Source organism: Cervus canadensis, chromosome 13 (genome assembly GCF_019320065.1).
Source record: "Cervus canadensis isolate Bull #8, Minnesota chromosome 13, ASM1932006v1, whole genome shotgun sequence".
Classification (NCBI taxonomy): Eukaryota; Metazoa; Chordata; class Mammalia; order Artiodactyla; family Cervidae; genus Cervus; species Cervus canadensis.
Window position 1 is genome coordinate 45475145 of NC_057398.1, and position 20875 is coordinate 45496019.

General features: G+C 48.5%; 1 protein-coding gene across 10 annotated transcripts in view; it reads left to right on the forward strand.

Moving 5' to 3' along the window:
- SDCCAG8 (SHH signaling and ciliogenesis regulator SDCCAG8) overlaps nucleotides 1–20875 on the forward strand; it is a 247112-nt gene that overhangs the window by 224219 nt on the left and 2018 nt on the right. For 3 of the 10 annotated variants that reach the window (XM_043486065.1, XM_043486073.1, XM_043486072.1), the window contains 2 exons: nucleotides 12251–12377; nucleotides 14503–14600. The exons of 1 other annotated variant lie outside the window; for it this stretch is intronic. In XM_043486065.1, the coding sequence (XP_043342000.1) occupies nucleotides 12251–12377; nucleotides 14503–14600 (225 nt within the window). Of the gene's footprint in view, nucleotides 1–4204; nucleotides 4362–12250; nucleotides 12384–14502; nucleotides 14601–20875 lie in introns of those variants that run through there. 6 more of the 10 variants (XM_043486071.1, XM_043486075.1, XR_006272696.1 and 3 more) reach the window with 5 other exon arrangements.

Below are 20875 nucleotides of genomic sequence, written 5' to 3' on the forward strand. Positions count from 1 at the left end.
ACCACTCGAGGGGGCATTTGTCTCAGAGGGCACCAGGAGGATCCCCTTAGAACAGAATCTTCTGAAAATGCCACACTGTGCAACTTTCCATAAGTATGGAATGATTTCTAAATAACTCATTTTTGAAAAGAGAGTGCTCAGGCTTGGATTTAGGCCAGGTGTGGCAGGACAGGTGGTGTGGGCTTTTCTACTGTTACTTTTAAGTGGCCTGCCTGGATTCAACTCTGCAAAGGTTGTGATTTTCAACAGTTTTCAACCCTCTGTCCTGTTTTTTTCTTTGCACAGTGGGGTGGTGCTTACCATGACCCTGCTCTTGCTTTATAAAGAACTGATTAAGGGTGTCTGAGACTTAAGGCAAATGGTGTTCCTGGGTTTGTCAGAGTCTGAGATTCTTGCCATGTCAGCTCCTATGCCCGCTGTTTCTCTGTTGTGGATTCCTTATGAGGCTCAGCCCTCCAAGGGAATTACGAGCTTAGCCTAGTCAGATAGCACATGCACTTTAAGACTGCAAGGTAGCCACCCGGCAGATGTTCCTAACTGACCTGAGGGGAAATTGTGCCTCCTTTGCAAAGGCAACTGTGTTCTAAGCCGTTGGTTCAGCAGAGAGCCGGCAACACTGTCAGGGGCTCCGGGGCAGTGCCAGGGCCCTTTGAGTGCTCAGCTCAGGCTTGCCCAGGGTCCTGTGGCACCGGAGCGGCCCCCAAGGAGTTGTCCAGGCTGGTTTTGGAGCTTTAGGCCTCTGGTTCCTGCCTACTTCATGCCAGTGCCAGGCTGTGAACTAGGTCAGTGTGGGTCCCAGACAGGGAGTTAAGAAGAGAGATTGAGAATGTTTAGAAACTGTTATCACAATTAGGTAGTGCACCAGCATTTTTATTGTTTATCACAAAAGTATCAGTCTGCAACAGAGGGGAAGTGAAAAAACGACTGCAAAACTGGAAGTTCTCAGTTCTCTTCACTGAGTTAGAGAAGGCCTTCTTCTCCCCAGCCCTGGCGGTAAAACTTGGCGTGTCAGCCGTTTCTCAGTGCCTTGTCCAGCATGTCACCTTTCTAAGGTCCTTGCCTAAAATCTGTATCTTTTAGTATGGAATAGAAGTCAGACCTTTCAAAAAAAGGGTTTTGAAATGCTGCCAAGCACTGGATCTGGAGTCAAGAGATAGGGGTTTCAGTCCTAGATTGACTCTAGACAGTCTGTGTGACCTTGGATAAGTCACTTGTACTCTCTGGCCCTCAGATTCACCATAATGGGCAGGACTGAATGGCCTCTTAAGGTGCCTCTCACGTCTAACATGACCTGACCCTTTTGAAGAGAAGAGCAGGGGTCTTTTCCTCATTGCTGTCCTAAGCTACCACCTGCTTTCCTCCACAGGCACCCAAGGCTCATTGGAAATTAGAGAGAATGAAAAATTAAAGGGAATCCTGTTGTTGTTCAGTTGCTAAGTCACGCCTGACTCTTTCGAGGCTCCATGGACCGTATTCCGCTAGGTTCCTCTGTCCATGGGGTTCACCAACCCATGGAGTGTGTTACTATTTCCTACTCTAGGGGAACTTCTCAACCTAGGGATCCAACTCTTGTCTCCTGCACTGGCAGGCGGGTTCTTTACCACAGAGCCAGCAACGAAACCAGTAAGTGGGGATGTAAATTGTCTTTATCAGAAATGTAAGCTCTCTCCAGAATTGCATGACCATTAGAATGAATTTCTCCACTGACATAGTTATTGAAAAGGGTAGATTTGAGCAAAGGATATTTAAACAGCAAACCAGCCATAGAAACTGCCTTAATTTTCTAAGTGAGGATAACTGGCTAGAATGTGTTCCAGCTTCCTGAGCACACGGCTTATTCTCACTGATTCTGTATGGCCACAGTAATGAAAGGGAATTTCATAAAATGTGGCAGCAATTTTTAAGCACTGGAACAAAGTGTACAACTTTAAATTAATATGGTTTATTCACCAAATTAATTACCTAGAGCAGTAATTAGGGTAATTGGGTTTTCAAAACTTTGACTTGGGCAACCTAGGTGTACTGTTCCGACTACATAGCCGGCAGTATTTGAAGACAGGCAAATTCTGTATTTTACAGACAGTAAAATTTCCTAGAAGTTTGGAGTTCAAAGAGAACTTAGTCATCTTCCTGCCCAGGGGCTGGCAAACTTTTTTTCTAAAGGGTCAAGTAATAAATATTTTAGGCTCTGTGGCCATATGGTCTCTGTCGCAACTCCCCAGCTCTGCTGTCACTGTCTGTAGACAATACACGAGTGGATGAGCGTGGCTGTGCTTCAATGAAAGCTTATTTAGGGGCACTGAAAGTTGAATTTCATTGGATGTTCATGTCACAAAATATTGTTTTTCTTTTTCTTTTTTTTCAGTCATTTAAAAATGTATATTAAAAATATTCTTAACGTACAGGCTGTACAAAAACAGACAGTGGACCAGGCTGAATTTGGCCTGTGGTGTGAAGTTTGCTGATCTATTTCTAGCTTATTCTGTCATTACATATGTGAGGAAATTGAGATCCAAAGTGATCACACGATTTGCTTAAGTTTGTATGACTGACAGCAAAACTTAGGAGTAGACTAGGATAGTTTTCACTTATACATGGGCTGCTTTGATGATTAAATTGGAGCCTCACACAAAAAAGTTATTCTCCAGAAGAAGTCATTTTGTATGTGACTGATACTGTGAATTATAGCATACCCGTGGTTCTTAAACTTGAGAATTGATCAGAATCACCCAGAAGGCTTATTAAAACATATATTGCTTGGCTGCATCCTCAGTGTTTGTGATTCAGGAGATCAGGAGGTATTCCTTGCTCAGTTTTAAAAGTGGAGAACCTGAGGTTGAGAGAGGACAAGCCTATTTTACATGCCCAAGTAAAATAGGTAGTTTGTGATGGGATTTTGAACCCATGCCTCCTGTTTCCAAGTGCAGTACTCATTTATCTCTTCTAGGATTCCTTTAAGTGACAAATTTCAATAGCATACCTAAAATTATTTGTTTTACATGTTATGTTTTTGAAGCAACAAAGTTATTGAATATTAAAGTGTACTCACACTGTAGATGAAATTACAGTTATTATATTTGGCATAAACATTTTCTACTGGTAAGTGGTTTGCTTCTGACACATGTATCCAGCACCTTGCTAAGTGCTAGAGTTGGAGAGCTGAATAAGATCCTGTTCCTGTCCTTGAAAGTACTCATTGTTCAGTGGGAGAGGCAGACCAGCAATGACTGTAGTAAGTGGGGATAAGCTGCATGAGATAGAACAAGCTGTAGAGGGATTTAGGTTTAGGGACTGATCAGAATCAACATGGGCAGAGAGGAAGAAGGCAAGGAAGACTCAGAGGCAAGTGACGCGGGGCGGTCTCCTCCATGTGAGAGGGGCACAGAGGGAAGAACATGTCATTTGTGGCTCGTTAATCCTGACTCTGCCCACTTCTGGTTGTCTGGTGGTGGTGGTTTAGTCACTAAGTCATGTCCAACTCTTGTGACCCCCATGGACTGTAGCCTTCTAGACTCCTCTGTCCCTGGGATTCTCCAGGCAAGAATACTGGAATGGGTTGCCATTTCCTTCTCCAGGGGATCTTCCCAACTCAGGAATCGAACCCGGGTCTCCTGTACTGCAGGCAGATTCTTTGCCAACTGAGCTATGAGGGAAGCCCTCTGGTTGTCTGAACTTGGGCAAATGACTAACTTTACTGTGCCTTGCTTTTCTCATGCACAAAATACAGATGATAATAATGCATACTGTGTAGGATTGTTATGAGAATTAATTTAGCTAATGAGTACAGTATTCCTTGAGTACAGTAAATATTAGAGCACTCTATTGGGGCTTCCCAGGTGGCTCAGTTGTAAAGAATCCTCCTGCCAATGCAGGAGACATGAGTTCAGTCCCTGGGTTGGGAAGATCACCTGGAGAAGGAAATGGCAACCCACTCCAGTGTTCCTGCCTGAAAAATTCCATTTACCGAGAAGCCTGGTGGGCTACAGTCCATGGGGTCACAAAGAGCCAGACAAGACAATGACTGAACAACAACTGGGAAGAGTAGAGAACTGAGTCACATTTTACAGTCACAGTACGTGCACCTTTGAAATTCATATGTTAGTTGAAAATTTGCTCTTCATTTACATGAGGAAGCCCCTCTCCCAGGGAAACTGCGGGTCTGAGCATTTTGAAAATACTTATCTCTGGTCTGAAAACATTTCAGGACAAAAGACATTTTACCATGACCACCACCGAAAACAAACAAACAAACAAAAAACCACCCACTGCAGTTTGGAGGGAGCTCCCAGGTTAAATGTTGAGTTAAACTACAACCTCTGATGAAAGAACATGCATGCATGAAGTTACTGGCCACCTCTGAGGTAAGCAGAGAGCTGGGCTGGAGAAAAATATGTAGGGAGTGGCCCCGCAGCACTGGCACCGTGTTCACAAGTGTTCATTTGATTATTATGCCTCATAACTTATTTAGACACTGCATATATTTTGTATGTATCACATACAACATACAAAAATTTAAATATATGTATTCACTTGCTTTCACAGTATTCATAGCAAATGAGTGTCTGAAGCACAGGACCAGAGCTGGCAGCTTGCACTGCTTCTGTTTTGCATAAGATATTTTTCCCAGCCCACTCAGCTCCATAAAGTTGTTTTGTATTTCACCACTTGCTCCATCTTATCTTAAAGTCGTGCATATTTTTTTTTTTTTTGAATGTTGGTTCTGATCATGCCTGCAGGGTGTGGCAGAGAGCATCACTGTTGGACCAATAGAAGCATGCTTGGGCCTAGCTCATGTCCCAGTCTCCTTTCATTGTATCTGCATCCTGGGCCTTCTTGTTCCCATCATAACTCTTGCCCCTGCAATATGCAGGCTAAGTCTCTTAGTCATGTCTGATTTTTTGCGACCCTAGGGACAGTAGCCTACCAGGCTCCTTTGTCCATGGGATTCTCCAGGCAAGAATACTGGAGTGGGTTGCCATGCCCTCCTCCAGGGATCTTCCCTACCCAGGGTTCAAATCCTCATCTCTTACGTCCCCTGCATTGGCAGGCAGGTTCTTTACCACTAGCGCCACCTGGGAAGCCCAACTGTGGCCCCTCCCCCATCGCCCTCACCCCCCACCCCCACCCCCTGCCAGAAATTCCCGGGGAGCCTTTGCACAGGCAGGTGTGCTGAGCACGCTACTCCAGCGTGGGCACAACTGCTCTTCTCCTCCGAGAGGCCCCAGTCTGCCCAGTGGTGACAGGTCCTTGAGGAAATGGACCTTGTACCTGAGATCAGGATGGTGGCCCTGGCCTGGGCGCAGAGTAGCCTGGAAGTGTCCTTCCTTGTGGTCCAATGGCAACCCCTATTGGAGTGGGTTGCCATTTCCTTGGAGAAGGCAATGGCACCCCACTCCAGTACTCTTGCCTGGAAAATCCCATAGACGGAGGAGCCTGGTAGGCTGCAGTCCATCGGGTCGCTATGAGTCGGACATGACTGAGCGACTTCACTTTCCCTTTTTACTTTCACACATTGGAGTAGGAAATGGCAACCCACTCCAGTGTTCTTGCCTTGAGAATCCCACGGACGGGGGAGCCTGGTGGGCTGCCGTCTATGGGGTTGCACAGGGTCGGACACGACTGAAGTGACTTAGCAGCAGCAGCAGCCATTTCCTTCTTCAGGGGATCTTCCCTACCAGGGGTTGAACCCATGTCTCCTGTACTGCAGGTGGATTCCTTACCACTGAGGCACCTGGAAAGGCCAAACCTTAAAAAGGGAACATCCAACCTAGGGACTGAGCTTGGAAAGCTGAAAGTTCCACTCTCCTGCCTGCTGTATAAAACCTCTGCGTGGTTGGCAAGCTGTTGGCTTCTCCTTGCAGGAGGGGCTTCTGGCTGAAAGGCTCCTCCACAGGTCCCTGAGGGCAGCCCCCCTCTCTCCTTTAATTACTCCACGCCTGGTAGAGGGAATGGCTCAAAACAAGGGGCCTAAACAGAACATGAAATTGCAAACTCTCAGAAGGACAATTATGCTGAGACCTGAACATTGAAAACAAGTCATTTCCAGCCCTTTGAGATCAAAGTCCTTTGAGGACTTTGAGGAGTCCTAGTCCAGGCAGAGGGGGCCCGAAGCTTGTAGGTGGAAGGAGCAGAAGGGTGCCTGGGGGCCGCTGACCCCAGAGGCTGGAGAGGGGGTGAGATCATCCAGAGGGCAGACCAGGAGGCCTGTGTCCACCTGAGGAGGCACCCCTTCGGGTGACCCTGCCACGACCAGCTCCCCCGCCCTTCAGAGATCTCCCGTTGAGCTGCCTCTTCTCTCAGCTCTTACCTGGGGTGGAATAAGGAGGCCACCGAGCAGGCCTCTCAGGCTCAGGCTCACCTTGCTTGCTTCCTCTGCCTCCAGGAGGAGGGCCACCTGCTTCCCCGGGTGCCTTCCTGCCTCCAAAAGCCCAGCTCCCTTTGTGTTAAGATGTCTTTTCTCTCCTCCAGCACATCCCGCCCGCCGGCTCAAGCCTCTCCATCCCCAGCTCGCACTCTTGCCACCTTGCGCTCAGCCAAGCCCCTGTCTAGGGTAATCACCGCTCTCCCGTGCCTGTAATCAGCTTCTGCCACAGCCTCCTACTGAAGGGAGGGGACACTTACCAGCTGCCGTGCCCCTCCTGGGCGCCTCTCCCATCTCCCAGCCTTCATCCTCATTCCCATCACCCGTCAGTGTCCTCTGGCTCCCTGCCCCCAGCCTTGACAGGCGGCTGTTCCCCAAGACCCGGGCCGTGTTTCCTCTCTCTGCAGCAGAGGTTCTTGGCCAGTAGGCAGTACAGCAGGCCCAACCTATTCTAACTCTTGACATCATGAGATTGGTTGGTTTGCTGAGTCAACTCACTGAATTAACCAACCACTAATGGTGGTTAAGAACACCTGTACTCGGCCAAACTTTGCCTCCATGCTCTACCACTTATTCCCTGCGTGACTTTGTGCAAGTTAATTGAACCCTGTCATTTTCAGTTTTCTCATCTGTAGAATGGGATGATGATCCTTTAACAAACTTGAACACCAGGCTTTCCCAGCACGTTCATGGCCTCACCTCTCGGTGGGTTTGATTGGCACAGCTAAAGATCCAGCCGGACCCTTCCTCAGACCCCACGCTGAACCCCGGCTGGGTGGGTGAGTGGGTGTCTCACAGGACCTCACCCTGGCCCTGCGCCTCCTCCCATTCTCCTTTGGTAAATGGCAATGCCGTTGTCTGAAGAACAGCATCAGTATTTGTTAGTTTGGGTCAGAGCGTTACTGGGTCCAGCATTCCCTCCCTCTGAGCAGCCTCTGGTCAAGCCACACTGCCCACCCTTGTCTTTGCAGCACCACCTCCCAGGTGGAAGGCCCTGCCCTGGCCCCTGCCAGACCAACACCGTTCATCTTTGCACATCCCAACTTGCCAGCTGAGTGACCTTGAACTGGCCCCATTTCCTGTCCTATATCCAGGACTATATCCTGACATAGTGCTATATCCTATATCCTATCCAAGTAACCTTGGACTAGTCCTATATAACTCAGTTTCCTCATCCGTAAAGTGGGGATAACAACAGTTCCTGTTTCTTGAAGTTGTCAGAGCACTAAGAAGTTAATAAATAATAACACTTAGCAGACAGTGAGCACTCAGTAGACGATGGTGATGATGCTGGTCTTTCTCCTGAGTAGGCACAAGCCTTCCTGGATCTCACACTTGCCCTATTGACCCTGTAGCTTTTATGCCTTGGTGGTCCTCTCAGTGCAGCACCTGTTTTGTCTCCAAAGTTAGTAGGGAAACTCCTAAGGCGAGGAATTTTTTGTAACTTGACGTCATGAGAACCGTTTACCAAGGGTTGGTTGGTTTGCTGAGTTAACTCACTGAATTAACCAGCCTTTACTGATGGTTAAGAACACCTGCACTCGGCCTAGCTTTGCCTCCGGAGCCTGCCATTTATTTGCTGTGTGACGTCGTGCAAGTTCATTGAACCTGTCAGTTTCAGTTTTCTCACCTGTAAAATGGGATGATAATCCTGGCCATACCTCTTAGAACTGTAGTGAGCTTTAATGGGGCGATGAGCTGAGAGGCTCAGCAAATGTTAGCTGCTGTTAGTGGTGGTGGCTGCAGCTGTGACTGGATGAAGACGTGAACTTAGAACAACAAAAATGAGAGCAGCAACCACCACAGAAAATAAAAGATAGTGTATGTGCCAATCGGACACCCCAAGAAATCTCTTCTAACTGACAGTAATAAAGCATTCGTGAATAGTGTAGGCTGGGTTGTATAGTGTTTGGGGAGAGCAGTTACAAAAAAGAACTATTCAATTAAAAAAAAAAATCTGTTTTCCCAATAATTCAAAATAGCCCTTGAGAGGGCTACCATTGAAATATTAATATATTTCCTTAACAAGTCCTTTTTATGTAAAATCTGGATTGTAGCTTTTTTTTTTTTCCCAACAAATGTGAGTTTGGGTTTTGTTGGTTTTACTTTTTCTGAGTTTGTGATTGACTTTATCGGTGTAGTAAAGTGGCATGGTAGAGGCTGACTCTGAAAAAAGAGGGAGCATACTTTTTAAAGGGCCTCCTTAGAGGAGTTCAAGTTGAGTCACAGTAAATCCATCCTTGGCTCTTCAGCTGTGAAGCTAGTGAGGCTTCAGCCTCCTGGAGGGAAGGCAGGACTTTCCCACAGGTCTTACTCCTTTTATCAGTTGTGCTTCTGCAGGACGGAAGGTCTTCCCTGGAGGTTCAGTCAGTAAAGAGTCTGCCTGCAATGTGGGAGACCCACGTTCAATCCCTAGGTTGGGAAGATCCCCTGGAGAAGGAAATAGCAACCCACTCCTGTATTCTTGACTGGAGAATTCCACGGACAGAGGAGCCTGGTGGGCTACAGTCCTTGGGGTCACAAAGAGTCGGATGTGACTGAGTGACTAACACTTTCACTTTCCTGCAGGAAAACCCTGGGCAGCTGGTTTCATGCTGATGCAAAGCTCACAGCTGGGACTTGATTGATCTGGTCTAGGTGGGGCCTGAGCTCTTGGGTATAACTGCTGCAGGGATCCAAGGCCCACAGTTTGCAGAACACGGCCAGCTGAGCCTCATCTAGGTTCTTCTGAGGGCTCCTTTGGAGGAGGGTCTAGGCAGGAACCAATCCCATTTCTGGCAGTGAGTGGTGTGGCCAGCCCATGGCTGGCTGTTTATGTTGTGAAAACAGGCTTTGGCTGATCCCAGAGCCCTGGATCAGGCAGCCACTCTTTTCAGGAGCCCAAAACCGCACACCAAACCCATCTGTTAGCCCAAATATTAACTCATTGATCAATTCACAGAGCAAGGAGTGCTCCCTCATGGAGGGTGGCCACTCCTGGACCTTTCTTGACCTTAAGCCTTGATGGTATCATCTACTTGTCACATGTTTCTGTTTGATTTGTTCTAAGCAAACGTGACGCCAATGGGCTACTACCTCAGTAACTGTTAGTCTGCGGCGCTCTCTACACCCGAGACTTGATTGGAAGGGGAAGGTCACCTACATCTGGTGGTTTACAGAGCTTCACTGCAAATGAGGATTTTTTTGCTTGCTTGATTTAAATGTCAAAGCATTAGATTGTTTGCTTCTTAAGGGAAAAGGCTGTTCTCAACATCTCTGTATCTTCAGCGGTACCCACTCCAGGCTGTTCTCAACATCTCTGTATCTTCAGCGGTACCCACTCCAGGGCTGAAAGCAGAGTCACTACTCAGATCAGCTGCTGGAGGAGCCTGGGCATAGTTCCTCCCTTCCCCAGGCTCCCCACCCCCTGAAGCCAGCTGGCCTGACTTCTCTGCTCCCTGGAATGTCCTTGCTTCTCCAAGCCTCTCCATGCTGAGGATGCTATAGAGGAAAACTGTGGTTTGGTCTGATGCCAATGGGGTAGTTTGGAGACTCTGTTCTAAGGAAAAATTCCTCCACATAAACAGCATGGTCAGTGGCAGTAGAGGCAGATTGGGCTTTCCAAAGCTGCAATGCCATGGGAACTTATTTTTCTCTCCTCCCATATTAGGGGGAGAGTAATGGGTACAAGGGAGGTGGGTATTGTAATTTATACAGTACAGATGCAAGAAAGTGCTCATACATGGATGGACAGGACCAGACTGTCGCCCAGGCTCTGGGCGAGGGAGACCCTGAACCTGGTCCTAAAGTGAAGGTGAAAGTGTTAGTTGCTCAGTCGTGTCTGACTCTTTGCGACCCCATAGACTGTAGGCTGCCAGGCTCCTCTGTCCATGGGATTCTCCAGGCAAGAATACTGGAGTGGGTAGCCATTCCCTTCTCCAGGGGATCTTCCCAACCCAGGGATCAAACCCAGGTCGCCTGCACTGCAGGTGGATTCTTTTCCATCTGACCCACCAGGGAAGCCCAAACCTGGTCCTGTGTGCGTGCTTGCTAACTCGCTTCAGTCATGTCTGACTCTTTGCAATCCTATGGTCTGTAGCCCTCCAGGCTCCTCTGTCCATGGGATTCTCCAGGCAAGAATACTGACTAGAGTGGGTTGCCATGCCCTCCTCCAGGGGATCTTCCCAACCCCAGGATCAAACCCACATCTCTTACATCTCCTGCCTTGGCAGGTGGGTTCTTTACCACTAATGCCACCTGGAAAGCCCCTTTTAAGCATTTTGTGTGTTAGTTGCTCAGTTGTATCTGACTCTTTGTGACCCTATAGACTGCAGCCTGCCAGGCTCCTCTATCCATGGGATTCTCCAGGCAAGAATACTGGAGTGGGTTGTCATTTCCTTCTCCAAAGGATCTTCATGACCCAGGGATCAAACCTGGGTCTCCTCCACTGCAGGCAGTTTCTTTACCATCTGAGCCATCAGGGGAACCTGGTCCTAGGCAGCTACAAACACAGGAAGGAAGAACTAAGCCTTGTCCTTGGTCCTTGCTCTCTCCAGAAGCAGCCATGGGCAGGGGGTGGTGCATAGGCTTGTGGGCATGGTCAGAGCTGACTCCTACTGGGAGAGCATGTGCAGTGCCTGCTAGACGCCTGCCCCAGTATCTCCAGTTCAGACCTGTCATCCTTGCAATGTAGAATTTGGAGGAGGGGTGGTAGAAAACCAGGTGTGACTGAAACCCGGAGCTCAGAGTGTTCTTAGGAGAGTGCAGGGGTGTGGACTGGGGTGCAGTAAGTGTGCCTGGTGGGGCAGCTTGAACAACCGCCCGGAGCTCGAGAAGGGGGCGGGTCAGGCAGTAGGTGCCACCTGGGAAGTGAGGAGGGTTGCAGGAGGCAGAGGAATCTGAGGCCAGTGTGTGAAGTACTAGACCACTGTTAGGTTTCCCAGGGTGCAGTTTTAGGTTTACCTGTCTCCAGATGCTGAGTCACTTTTAGCAAACAAGTCTGCCCACCGCTCCCGGAGTCCTGAATGTCTGTCCTCACAGATGTTCAGTTGTGCTCAAAGCTCCCCGCCCCCGCCCCCTCCCCACAAAATGTGGCCGTCGGAGAGCTTGAACTGACGGCGGGTTGAGCCCAGTGTCTGCAAAACAGACTTTTAATTTCTTGACTCAATGTGGGATATGTAGCCTGGAGTTTTCTTATGAAAATAGAACTTAATTTCACTGCTGGTGCTTTTGGTCCATGAAGACCGTGAGGAAGGGCATATGATCTACCCAACTTCTTCACAGACCAGTTCTCGGTAGTTGTTCAAGTCTAAATTTAATCCGAGGCCTACATTTCCACGGGTGAGTGTGCTATTGGTTGTAGGAAGCTGTCTTTGGACAAATGTGGATAATAGTTTGAGTGAATTAGCAAGTCTGGAAAGGAGAGTCCATCAGCAGAATGACAAATATAGGATCTTTAAAGACATCTGGTCAGCGATGCCGGAGCTCGTGATTGACTGAGTGATTAATAATGGAAAACCCTTAGTTCAGTGTTTCCGCCTTCCCTCACCCACATCCCCAGCCGGGGCCGGCCGTCTGCTCCAGCTTGCCAGAGACGTTTCCCGCTGAACAATGGAGGCACTCAGGCCCCCTCTTCTTTGAGCTCTGTGAGTTTAAGGTTTGAGTTTTTCTTCAGTTTTATCTGTGTGCTCCCTAAATAACAACTCACTGAAAAGACTGGCAATTCCCTTTCACATTTGATACAATTCCATTCCCCTGAAGGAGGGCATCCAGGTGCATCTGACCTCCAGCTTGTCCACTGTCAGGGGCGTCCCTCCCACGCCCAGAGCAGGGGAATACAGGGAGCAAGTGGAAGTTTTTGCCCCCAGTCCTCAGAACCCGTCTCTAATTCTGGGGTGGATCTTTCTCCAGGCTGAAGCAGCTAGACCAGCACAGCCAGGCCACGGCCCAGCAGCTGGTGCAGCTCCTCAACAAGCAGAACCAGCTTCTGCTGGAGAGACAGAGCCTGTCGGAAGAGGTGGGACACCTGAGATCCCAGGTACCGTGCATGGCACCTCACCCACCAGGGAACACACTGGGGTGCACATGGTGTTTTCCTTATCCCTTTTTAAAAAATTTATTTTTAATGGGAGGATAATTGTTTTACAATATTGCTTTGGTTTCTGCCATAAATCGGCATGAATTAACCGTAAGTATACATATGTATACTGGACTTCCCTGCTGGCTCAGATGGTTAAAAAAAAAAAAAATCTGCAATGCAGGAGACCTGGGTTCAATCCCTGGGTTGGGAAGCCCCGCCCCGGAGAAGAGAATGGCTACCCACTCCAGTATTCTTGCCTGGAGAACTCCATGGACAGAGGAGCCTGGAAGGCTACAGTCCATGGGGTCGCAAAAGAGCTGGACACGATTGAGCGACTAACACTAACTACACATATGTCCCTTCCCTCTTGAACCTTCCTCCTACCTCCCACCCTTTCCCACACCTCTAGGTTGTTACAGAACCTCGGTTTGAGTTCCCCAAGTCATCCAGCTAATTCCCATTGGCTATCTCTTTCACATGTGGTGGTGTATATGCTTCCATGCTACTCTCTCCATTCGTCTTACTAGGCTGAAATTCCCAGGGGTCACATGGGTTAGCGAATAAGCTGGGAGGGAGACCCTGAAGACTGTTCTGGGCCCAGTGAAGGGAAGTGTGAGCCCTAAATCTGTCCTTTTTCAGGAGCTAAAGTTTGCACAGGAAAGCAGACCCACAGTGAAGCACCAAGCCAGACAGGGCAGCACCGTGAGGGCACCCCCGCTGAGGGGAGCAGGAGGTGGGAGAGTGGGGGGCTGCAGTGGTCAGGAGCCTTTCTGGAGGAGATGGGCTTTGAACTGCCCCTGGAGGGTGTGTGTAGTTTGAATTGGTGGAGGAAAGGCATGCTCCCAATTAGGGGAGTCCTTGTGAACAGAATGTAGGAGTCTTGTTTTAAAGCAGCTGGTAATTGAGCTAATGTCTGGAGTGCTTGCAGAGGGTGTGGGAATGTTACCTAGATAACACACATTAACTCCCCCTATCCTTGAACACACCTGCAAGATTGATTATTGTCTCTGTCTTACAGATAGGGAAACTGAGACTCAAACAAGCGCATATAGCTAGCAAGTAGGGACACTGAAAATAGAGCTGAAGTCTGACTCCGTGATCCAGACTTCCCCTGCTCAGGTTAGGTCTGTGGCCAGCAGCAGGGACAATAAAGTTGGAGGATTGAATGAAACCTTCTTTTCCTACATTGCTTGTCTTCCTGTCTAAGAGGCTGGGCTTTTTACCCCATTGAGTAGTCAGTTAGGATGAGGAGGTGGTCCATGGGCTGGCCGAGGCCTCAGCCTCTGATCAGGAGTGCGCCCAGGTGCTCCACGAGTGCCTGGGGGACTCCACGCAGCAAGTGCTCGGAATGATTAATGAGAAAAATGCATCTGGAAATGAAAATGATGAGAAGTCGTCTCATTCTATTTCCAAAATGACCATGAGCCCAAATACCCTTTCTGGGTATTACCTTACCCTTACCATACCATTTCTGGGCAGGGTATTGAGGAGCCACTGTCCTCTGAGTGATTTTTCCCACTCAGCCCACCAGACCCCTCTGCAAAGTCCTCAGTGGTTCCACAGAGAGTGAGTGAGCACCCCCAGGAACCAGTCCCTGAGCTCAGGCCCTGGGCTGGAGACACACCTGCACTGTCTGCTCCCAAGAGGCTGCTCTACACGCCCTACAGTCACAGTCATCCAGGATGCTTGTCAACCTATAAATAAAGGAACATGGGTCCCAGGGCCTCTCCTCACACACACCAGACAGCATCTCTGGGAGCAGGGCCCAGGAATCTGCAGCTTAACAAGCTGTTTGGATAATTCTGGAAGACACTAGGGATTGAGAGCCTCTGAAAGTGCTGGGAGGCAGAAAGAACAGAGGATGAGCCCAGGATGTATCCACGTCACTAGGGCCTGAACAAGTTGAAGTCTCTTCTAAGCCTCAGTGTCCACATCTGCAAAGTGGGTACCATACCAGCCTAACTCAGAGGGACACTGGAAAATAAATGAGGGCAGCTGTGAGGTGTGTGGCAGGCTGTCTGGTATATTGCAGGCGGAAGAAATGTCAGGGTTTTTCTTTTCCTTTCTCTTCCTCAAACTGGAGAAGGTCCCGGGAGAAGCACAGGTCCGGCAGAGATCCTGTGGGGTAGCAGCCATGGAACGACGTGCACTCCTGTCACCCAGCTCCTCCGACGTGCCCAGGTACCTCATCTTGCACTTGTGTGGCCCGACCACGACCAGAACTCAGCTTTCTGGGCAGGTCCTCAAGGTGGGGTTGGGGGAGCACTGGGTGGCCCTCGAAGTGGGGGGCCTGGGTGGTGCCAGCCAAAGGTTGGGGCCACTGGGCCTCCAGAAGGCTGGCGGAACTCAGGGCATCAGTGGAGCTCCCAGCCGCTGAGAGCCGAGAAGGACTTCAGAATGTGGGTTGTGGAGAGTCTTGCACACAAGTTCCAAGCATGTGGCAGCCTCCTCTCCACTCTGGGCCAGATCGTTATCCTCTGGGGTTTGCCTTTTAACTCCCCATCTGCCTACCTTACAGTCCACTTAGAACTTAACACGGATCCTGGATGCTTAGAAACCTCATCTGGGGCTTTAAAAAACCCAATAATTGCCAAATGGATTGTGTGAAATTTTTGTAAAATGCATTTTAAGAAAAGAAAAAAGATAAACCTAAAACCTCAAAATTCTTCAGAAAAATCAGCAAAGCTTTTTTCTTCCCCCCTTGCCTGAAGCAACAGAAATGATTTGACATCCTATGCTATCTGATACTGGCCCATCTGGCTCGTCTGTAAAGGGATCTTTCCAGATTCAGATTTTACATTTGGAGTTATTTTAATTGTGGACATGACAAAGGAAATTTGGTCAAGAAAATGTTTGCTTTCAGTAGCAAGTATTGGTGTTCAAAGACGAGGCAGGAGCCCAGGCAGGTTTCTACTCTCTAAATCAAAGGCCTACTCTTTGTACCCGAGTGTGGTGTTGAGACCTATTTTTGCCCCAAAATAAACTTGAACTGTTGCGTTTAGCTTCTGATGAGGCCTTGAGGATGCTGTTTGCCCACAGCAGATATTCAGAGGGTGCTTGCTGCCTCCTGAGGGTTCTGGGGTGACCAGACACACCAACTCCACACCCACCCTTCTCCCAGAGAGTCCTCTGGTTTATCTCTGGTTTCAGGGTGGTTTAGCTAAAGGCTTCCATTTTCCCAGCCTGGATGAATTAAGCACAATAAGTTAATTTTGCACGTCAGCCTCTAAAAATCTCAATCCATTGAATTCTCACAAGAGAATGGCTATTTTCTGGCCTGGGCAGCTGCTCTAAAGCTGAGTCACATCCCTCCAATTTGCTCCTGTGCCTCAGTCCCGTGCTCTGAAGCAGATGACAAGTCCGGGTTGGCCTGTGGCCTCCGACAGGAAACATCTAGCCTGTTCAGAAGGCTTTATTATTCTAAATTGTTTCTACTTAACTTCTGAAACATGCACAACACGCCTGGCCAATGGTCACAGTCCTAACTGCCACTGTGACATTTTTTGGCCGTGAGAGTTCCTATATCCCCTGAAAGGCTGCTGACCTGTGGTGGCCAGTCCAGCAAGAGCTAGGCCGGCCCTGTGGCTTACCCAATGGACGTGGTTCAGTCTGCTGATCACCAAGTTCAAGGCTGCTTTTCTGACTTGTTCTTAGTTTAGGACTGATGAAAAACAATGGCTTTATGAATCTCCTGCTTCACTCTTAGGAGAAAAAAACTTCTGGAAAAATAGCTTTTAAAACATCATGAAATGCTATGTTAGTTCTCCGGGAGAAATAAGAGATGTGAAAACACTAACCCAGCTTTACACTGCAAACACGATTCTCTTCTGTTCTTTTCAGGGACAGTAGAGGGCTGGCTTGTTTGGGGTTGGGGGGATGTCTAGTATGTGGAACTTGGGTCCCAGAGGAGTTTTGGCAAGGGCTGACAGCTGGGAGCTGGGTCAGAGGTCTGTGACCCAGGGCCTGGAGCTCTAACATCTGGCCAGGAAGGGTGGCTCCAGCTGGTAAGGAAATTAGAGTCTTTTCTTGGGGAGAATTGCATCTGAGAGATGGGAGAGGATGGAAATTATCTGTCCACTTAGAGGATGTCATTTATACCAAGATTATTTTATTTGTATCTTTCTCTGGTGGTGGGTATGGTTTCAGCCGATATGCATTCTCTGATAGCTCTGTCCCAACAGACTGCTTGACTCCATCCTCAGTGTTCAGTCTGGGAGAGATGTCTTTGTAGTCCCTTTAGATGCGTCACTTACACAGTTTAGAAAACAGCATCTGAAGCTGACTGATGGGTGATTAATCAGTTGGCCCTATGACTTTTGAGCATTTTTGGCAGTGAATTTCCTTTCTAATTTGATTTAAACTTGTGTATGGATCCAGCAGACATATGTGATTATATTCAAAATCACGGACATTATCTCTCTACACCAAAGGATTCATAAAAAGAGCTGAAAACAAGCACAAGAAACAAAGACAACAGATGATGACAAAGGGAGGGAAGGCCCGTTTGTGACCTGAAGGAAAGGGAGGGGGGAGCCTCGAAATGTGAGCTCCAGTGAGAGCCGCTCGGCTCCCTTGAGTGCCTGCAAACCAAGCCGGAGGGTCACCCGGCAGAGACTTGGAGGTGTCCACAGAGTCTGTGGTGGGCCTTCCCTGAGCCCGGGGGGGCTTCACCCAGTTAAATCAGCACTTCCACGAAGCTAGCTACCTGCAGGACAGATGGTGCTTGATAGAACAGCAAATACACTGAATAAAATAAATTAAAAAGCCTCCTCCTGAACCAAGATTTTTTTGGAAAGAATTCTAAATAGATGAAAACAAACAATTTGATTTCAACCAAATTGTTGTTTTTTTGTTTTTATCCTGATTTTCACCCGAATTGTCAGTCTCAAAAATAAACACTGATACATTCCCAGAAAATATTTTTCAAATAAAAACTGACTCTGTTAAAGTTTGCCCTGATTCTTTCAAAACTGTGTACAAGACACTGTCAACCGAAGTGACTTGCATATTTTTTTAAATAAACTTGAACATATGCAGCTAAAATGTCATTAACTCCCTGCTGCCTGAGTGTTGTAAAAGAATGACGTAAGACCCCCTGGTGCCACATTTCTAACATAGGGGTCTTGTGACCCTCAGGGAAGCTTCCTCAAGCAACTCAAATAGCATAGTTTAACTTTTTCTTTTTTTCAACTGAAGGCCCTGCGTGTAATTAATATTGAAAAGTGCATACAGCTTTATTGAAGCCAAACTTGCTCTTCTGCTAACAGTTCACTTTGTCCAAGAGTGAATAATTTCAGAATAAGACTTATGGAAGAAAAATACATTGAATTTAACATTGCTGCAGATACATTTGCTCCACTTATTGCTTCCCGAGTCAGACATTACATTTTGCAATATAAATTCACAATCAAGATTTTAAAGGGAGCTAAATATTTTAATCCAATTAGACAAGTGAACAAAACACTGAATATTACATGTAGTGTAGATAAGTGGTTCTTGCCTTTAAAAGACTGTAATTCCGTCACATTACAACCCCAAATGTCAATGTTGTCTTTATTTTTAACGCTTTCAAACATGAGGCAGCCAGAGGCTCCACTCTCTGCTGTTGGTGACACTGTCTGTCCTTTGGGAAATTCTTAAAAATCTATTTACCATGGAAACACGGTTCGTACAAAACACAGACCCCTGCCCATGTGCCCGGGAAGTTTCTCGTGACTCATGGGATTCAAGAAAGCTGGAAGATGACAAAGTCGGGATCCCGTGGACTGTGGCAAGAACCGTTGTATGTGTTGGAGTGTGCTCTGGGGAAGAGATGGTGAGCAGATGCCAGTCATTGGCTAGTGGGTCCGCCCACCTGACCACTCCTGTCTGTGCATGGGGTCCTCTGCCTTCCCCCCATGTCTCAAGTCTGAAGTCCACATAGAGGTGCTGTTTTCCAGGAAGCTAAGGAATCACTGTGTTCACCTTCTTTCTGCAAGAAGGTCTGTCCTGTCTCTACCGGTGCTGTCTTCTGGCTTCTGCAGTTCTTTTCCAGTTCTTTGCCTGGAGGTGGCAAACCCAGGCTCCAGAGTTCAGGGAAAATGGAGCTTGAACTCTGACTGCCACAGAGCTTTCATTGTCTGGGGCCCAGCCGGGCAGCCATGGGGGAAGAACAAAATGAGGGTCTGCGGCGACCTTGCTGTGAACTCCGGCCCATTTGGCAGCTGCGCCAGCCGGAGGGGGAGGCAGTTCATCCAGAGCTTCGGTGACTTGTGCAGGGCAGAGGCAGGCCCCTCTTGACCTGGAGTCCGCGACCGTGAGCCCTGTGCTGGCGGAGAACTGCCTTCTAACAGGTCAGTGGTCACGTCTGAGCCGCATTTCCAGAGTTCCACAGAAGGACTGGGGAGGACAAGTTAATGACCATCCATAGGTCACATGGCTTACATAGTCCAGGTTGCCTGATATATTTGACTGCTGCTTAATCCCACAAACACCAAACTTGGTGGCTGTTTCACTAAGTTGGTTGGAATAGCATTAAAAAGAGCCTGGACTTTGAGGTCAAACTGCCTGGGTTCAAATCTCAGTTCTGGACCACTTCAGTTAAGTTTTTAGCTTCCACATCAGTTCATCAGTCAATTTCTGGTTAAAAAAAAAAAATCAGTAATAGAACCAGCTTCCTTTTAAAAGGGAGCTGTCTGCATTCCCAGAGCCCAGCAGAGAGCATCCACCAGGGTGGCACTGAGGTCACTGTAGGCTTGAAGGGCCACTTGGAGAAATCACGTAACATCTTTCTGCACAGGTGGAAAAATCAGGCCCAGAGAGGTGGCGTGAATAGAGCTGGGAAGTGAATGGGCAGAACGAACTTCCAGAGACTGATGTTCATTCCCTGGGCCTTGGGCTGCACAGAAGGGGGAGGTAGGGGTCTTCTCTCCCAGGCAGCGCCTTGGAGCTGGGCCCCAGCTGAGCAGCTACAGAGCTGTGGCCTGGCTCCCGAAGTGGGGGCAGCAGGAGGCAGGTACTGGAGGCTTCCCTGGAGCTCTGTCAGCTGAGGCCGAGCTCTGAAATACCCGCCATGGAGGCTGGGGGAGGGATTCTGTCCTCTTGAGTTAAAAATAGATGCTCTTCTGCCAGAGGCCTGAGGAACAGGTTCATTTTTTTTTTTTTAATCCTGGTCAAACAGAGACAGAAGATGTACACATGAGCAAAGGAGGGAGCTAGGAAGGGAGATATTCCACTTGAAGGGGCTGGTAAGAAAGAGGCCAGGTCGAGACGCGTAGAGAAGAGACAGATGGAAACACGGGGCAGGCCAGGTCTGAGCATCCCCGTGAGGCCTCGCTGGTGCCGCAGTGTCCCTGGGCCACAGGCTTGGGGAAAAAACAGAGAAGGCTGGGTTGGACCCCAGGTGTGGTTGCTTGGGGAACAGTTCAGATCACCCAGAGAGACTCATTTTTTAAACTCTGAATTAAGTTAAACTTCAGTAAAAAATTAGACGCACAAGTCAGGGTTTGTGAAGAGAAGGCTCCGTTAGTGTTTAAAAAGAAAACGAGTCAGGGATACTGGGCTTGCAGTTGGGGAGCATTTATGTCATCTGTGGACAACCCTTCAGAGGAGCAGCTGCCAGGGGGGCTGTCAGCCCTCCGCCCTCCTCGGAGCAGCCACGAACTGCAGGTGTGGCCACACCATCCACAGGCCATGGCGAGGGGCCTTGGTGACAAGTCTGCAGGCACAGTGATGGGAAGAGGGTGGCTGAGGGCCCCAGCCACAGTTCACACTGGCTGTGTCCCACATACAGCCAGACCATGACCACTGTGGTGTGGATGATGAGACACCTTTCTGGAACTAGGCACGGCTGACGTCCTAAGTGATGGCAGATGAGTAGATGTTAGTAGTGTAGTGTTAGTTGTTCAGTTGTACCCAACTTTTTGTGACCCCATGTACTGTAGGGCTCTTCTGTCCACAGAATTCTCCAGGCAAGGATACTGGAGTGGGTTGCCATTTCCTTCTCCAGGGGATCTCCCCAACCCAGGGTTCAAACCCGGGTCTCCTGCATTGCAGGCAGATTCTTTACCATCTGAGCCAAGCAGGGCAGAGCCAGATGTTGGCAGTAACTAAAGCTTCTTTCTCTCTGGACATGCTCACGGTTACGGGGAAGAACCAAGTAACATTCTTTACTAAAGATTCAGCCACCTGAGGGTGACACCAGAGCTGGTTAGCAGGAGGACAATGACGTTATAGGGTAAATTATTCATTCAGTCACATTTGCTGAGTGCTCGTGATGCATCAGGCAATGAACAGGAAGTTCTGTGATATAAAAGCTTTGCCAAACCAAACCAAAGAAAAAAACCTTTGATTGCTCCCAGGAATCTCAGGTTGACCCCTGCAGGAGCACTAGCAGGAATGGGCCAGGTTCCTGAAGAGACTTGTGTGAGAAATACCTGTTTCCTGGAGCCTGGGTTTAAAAAAATTCTGCAACATGG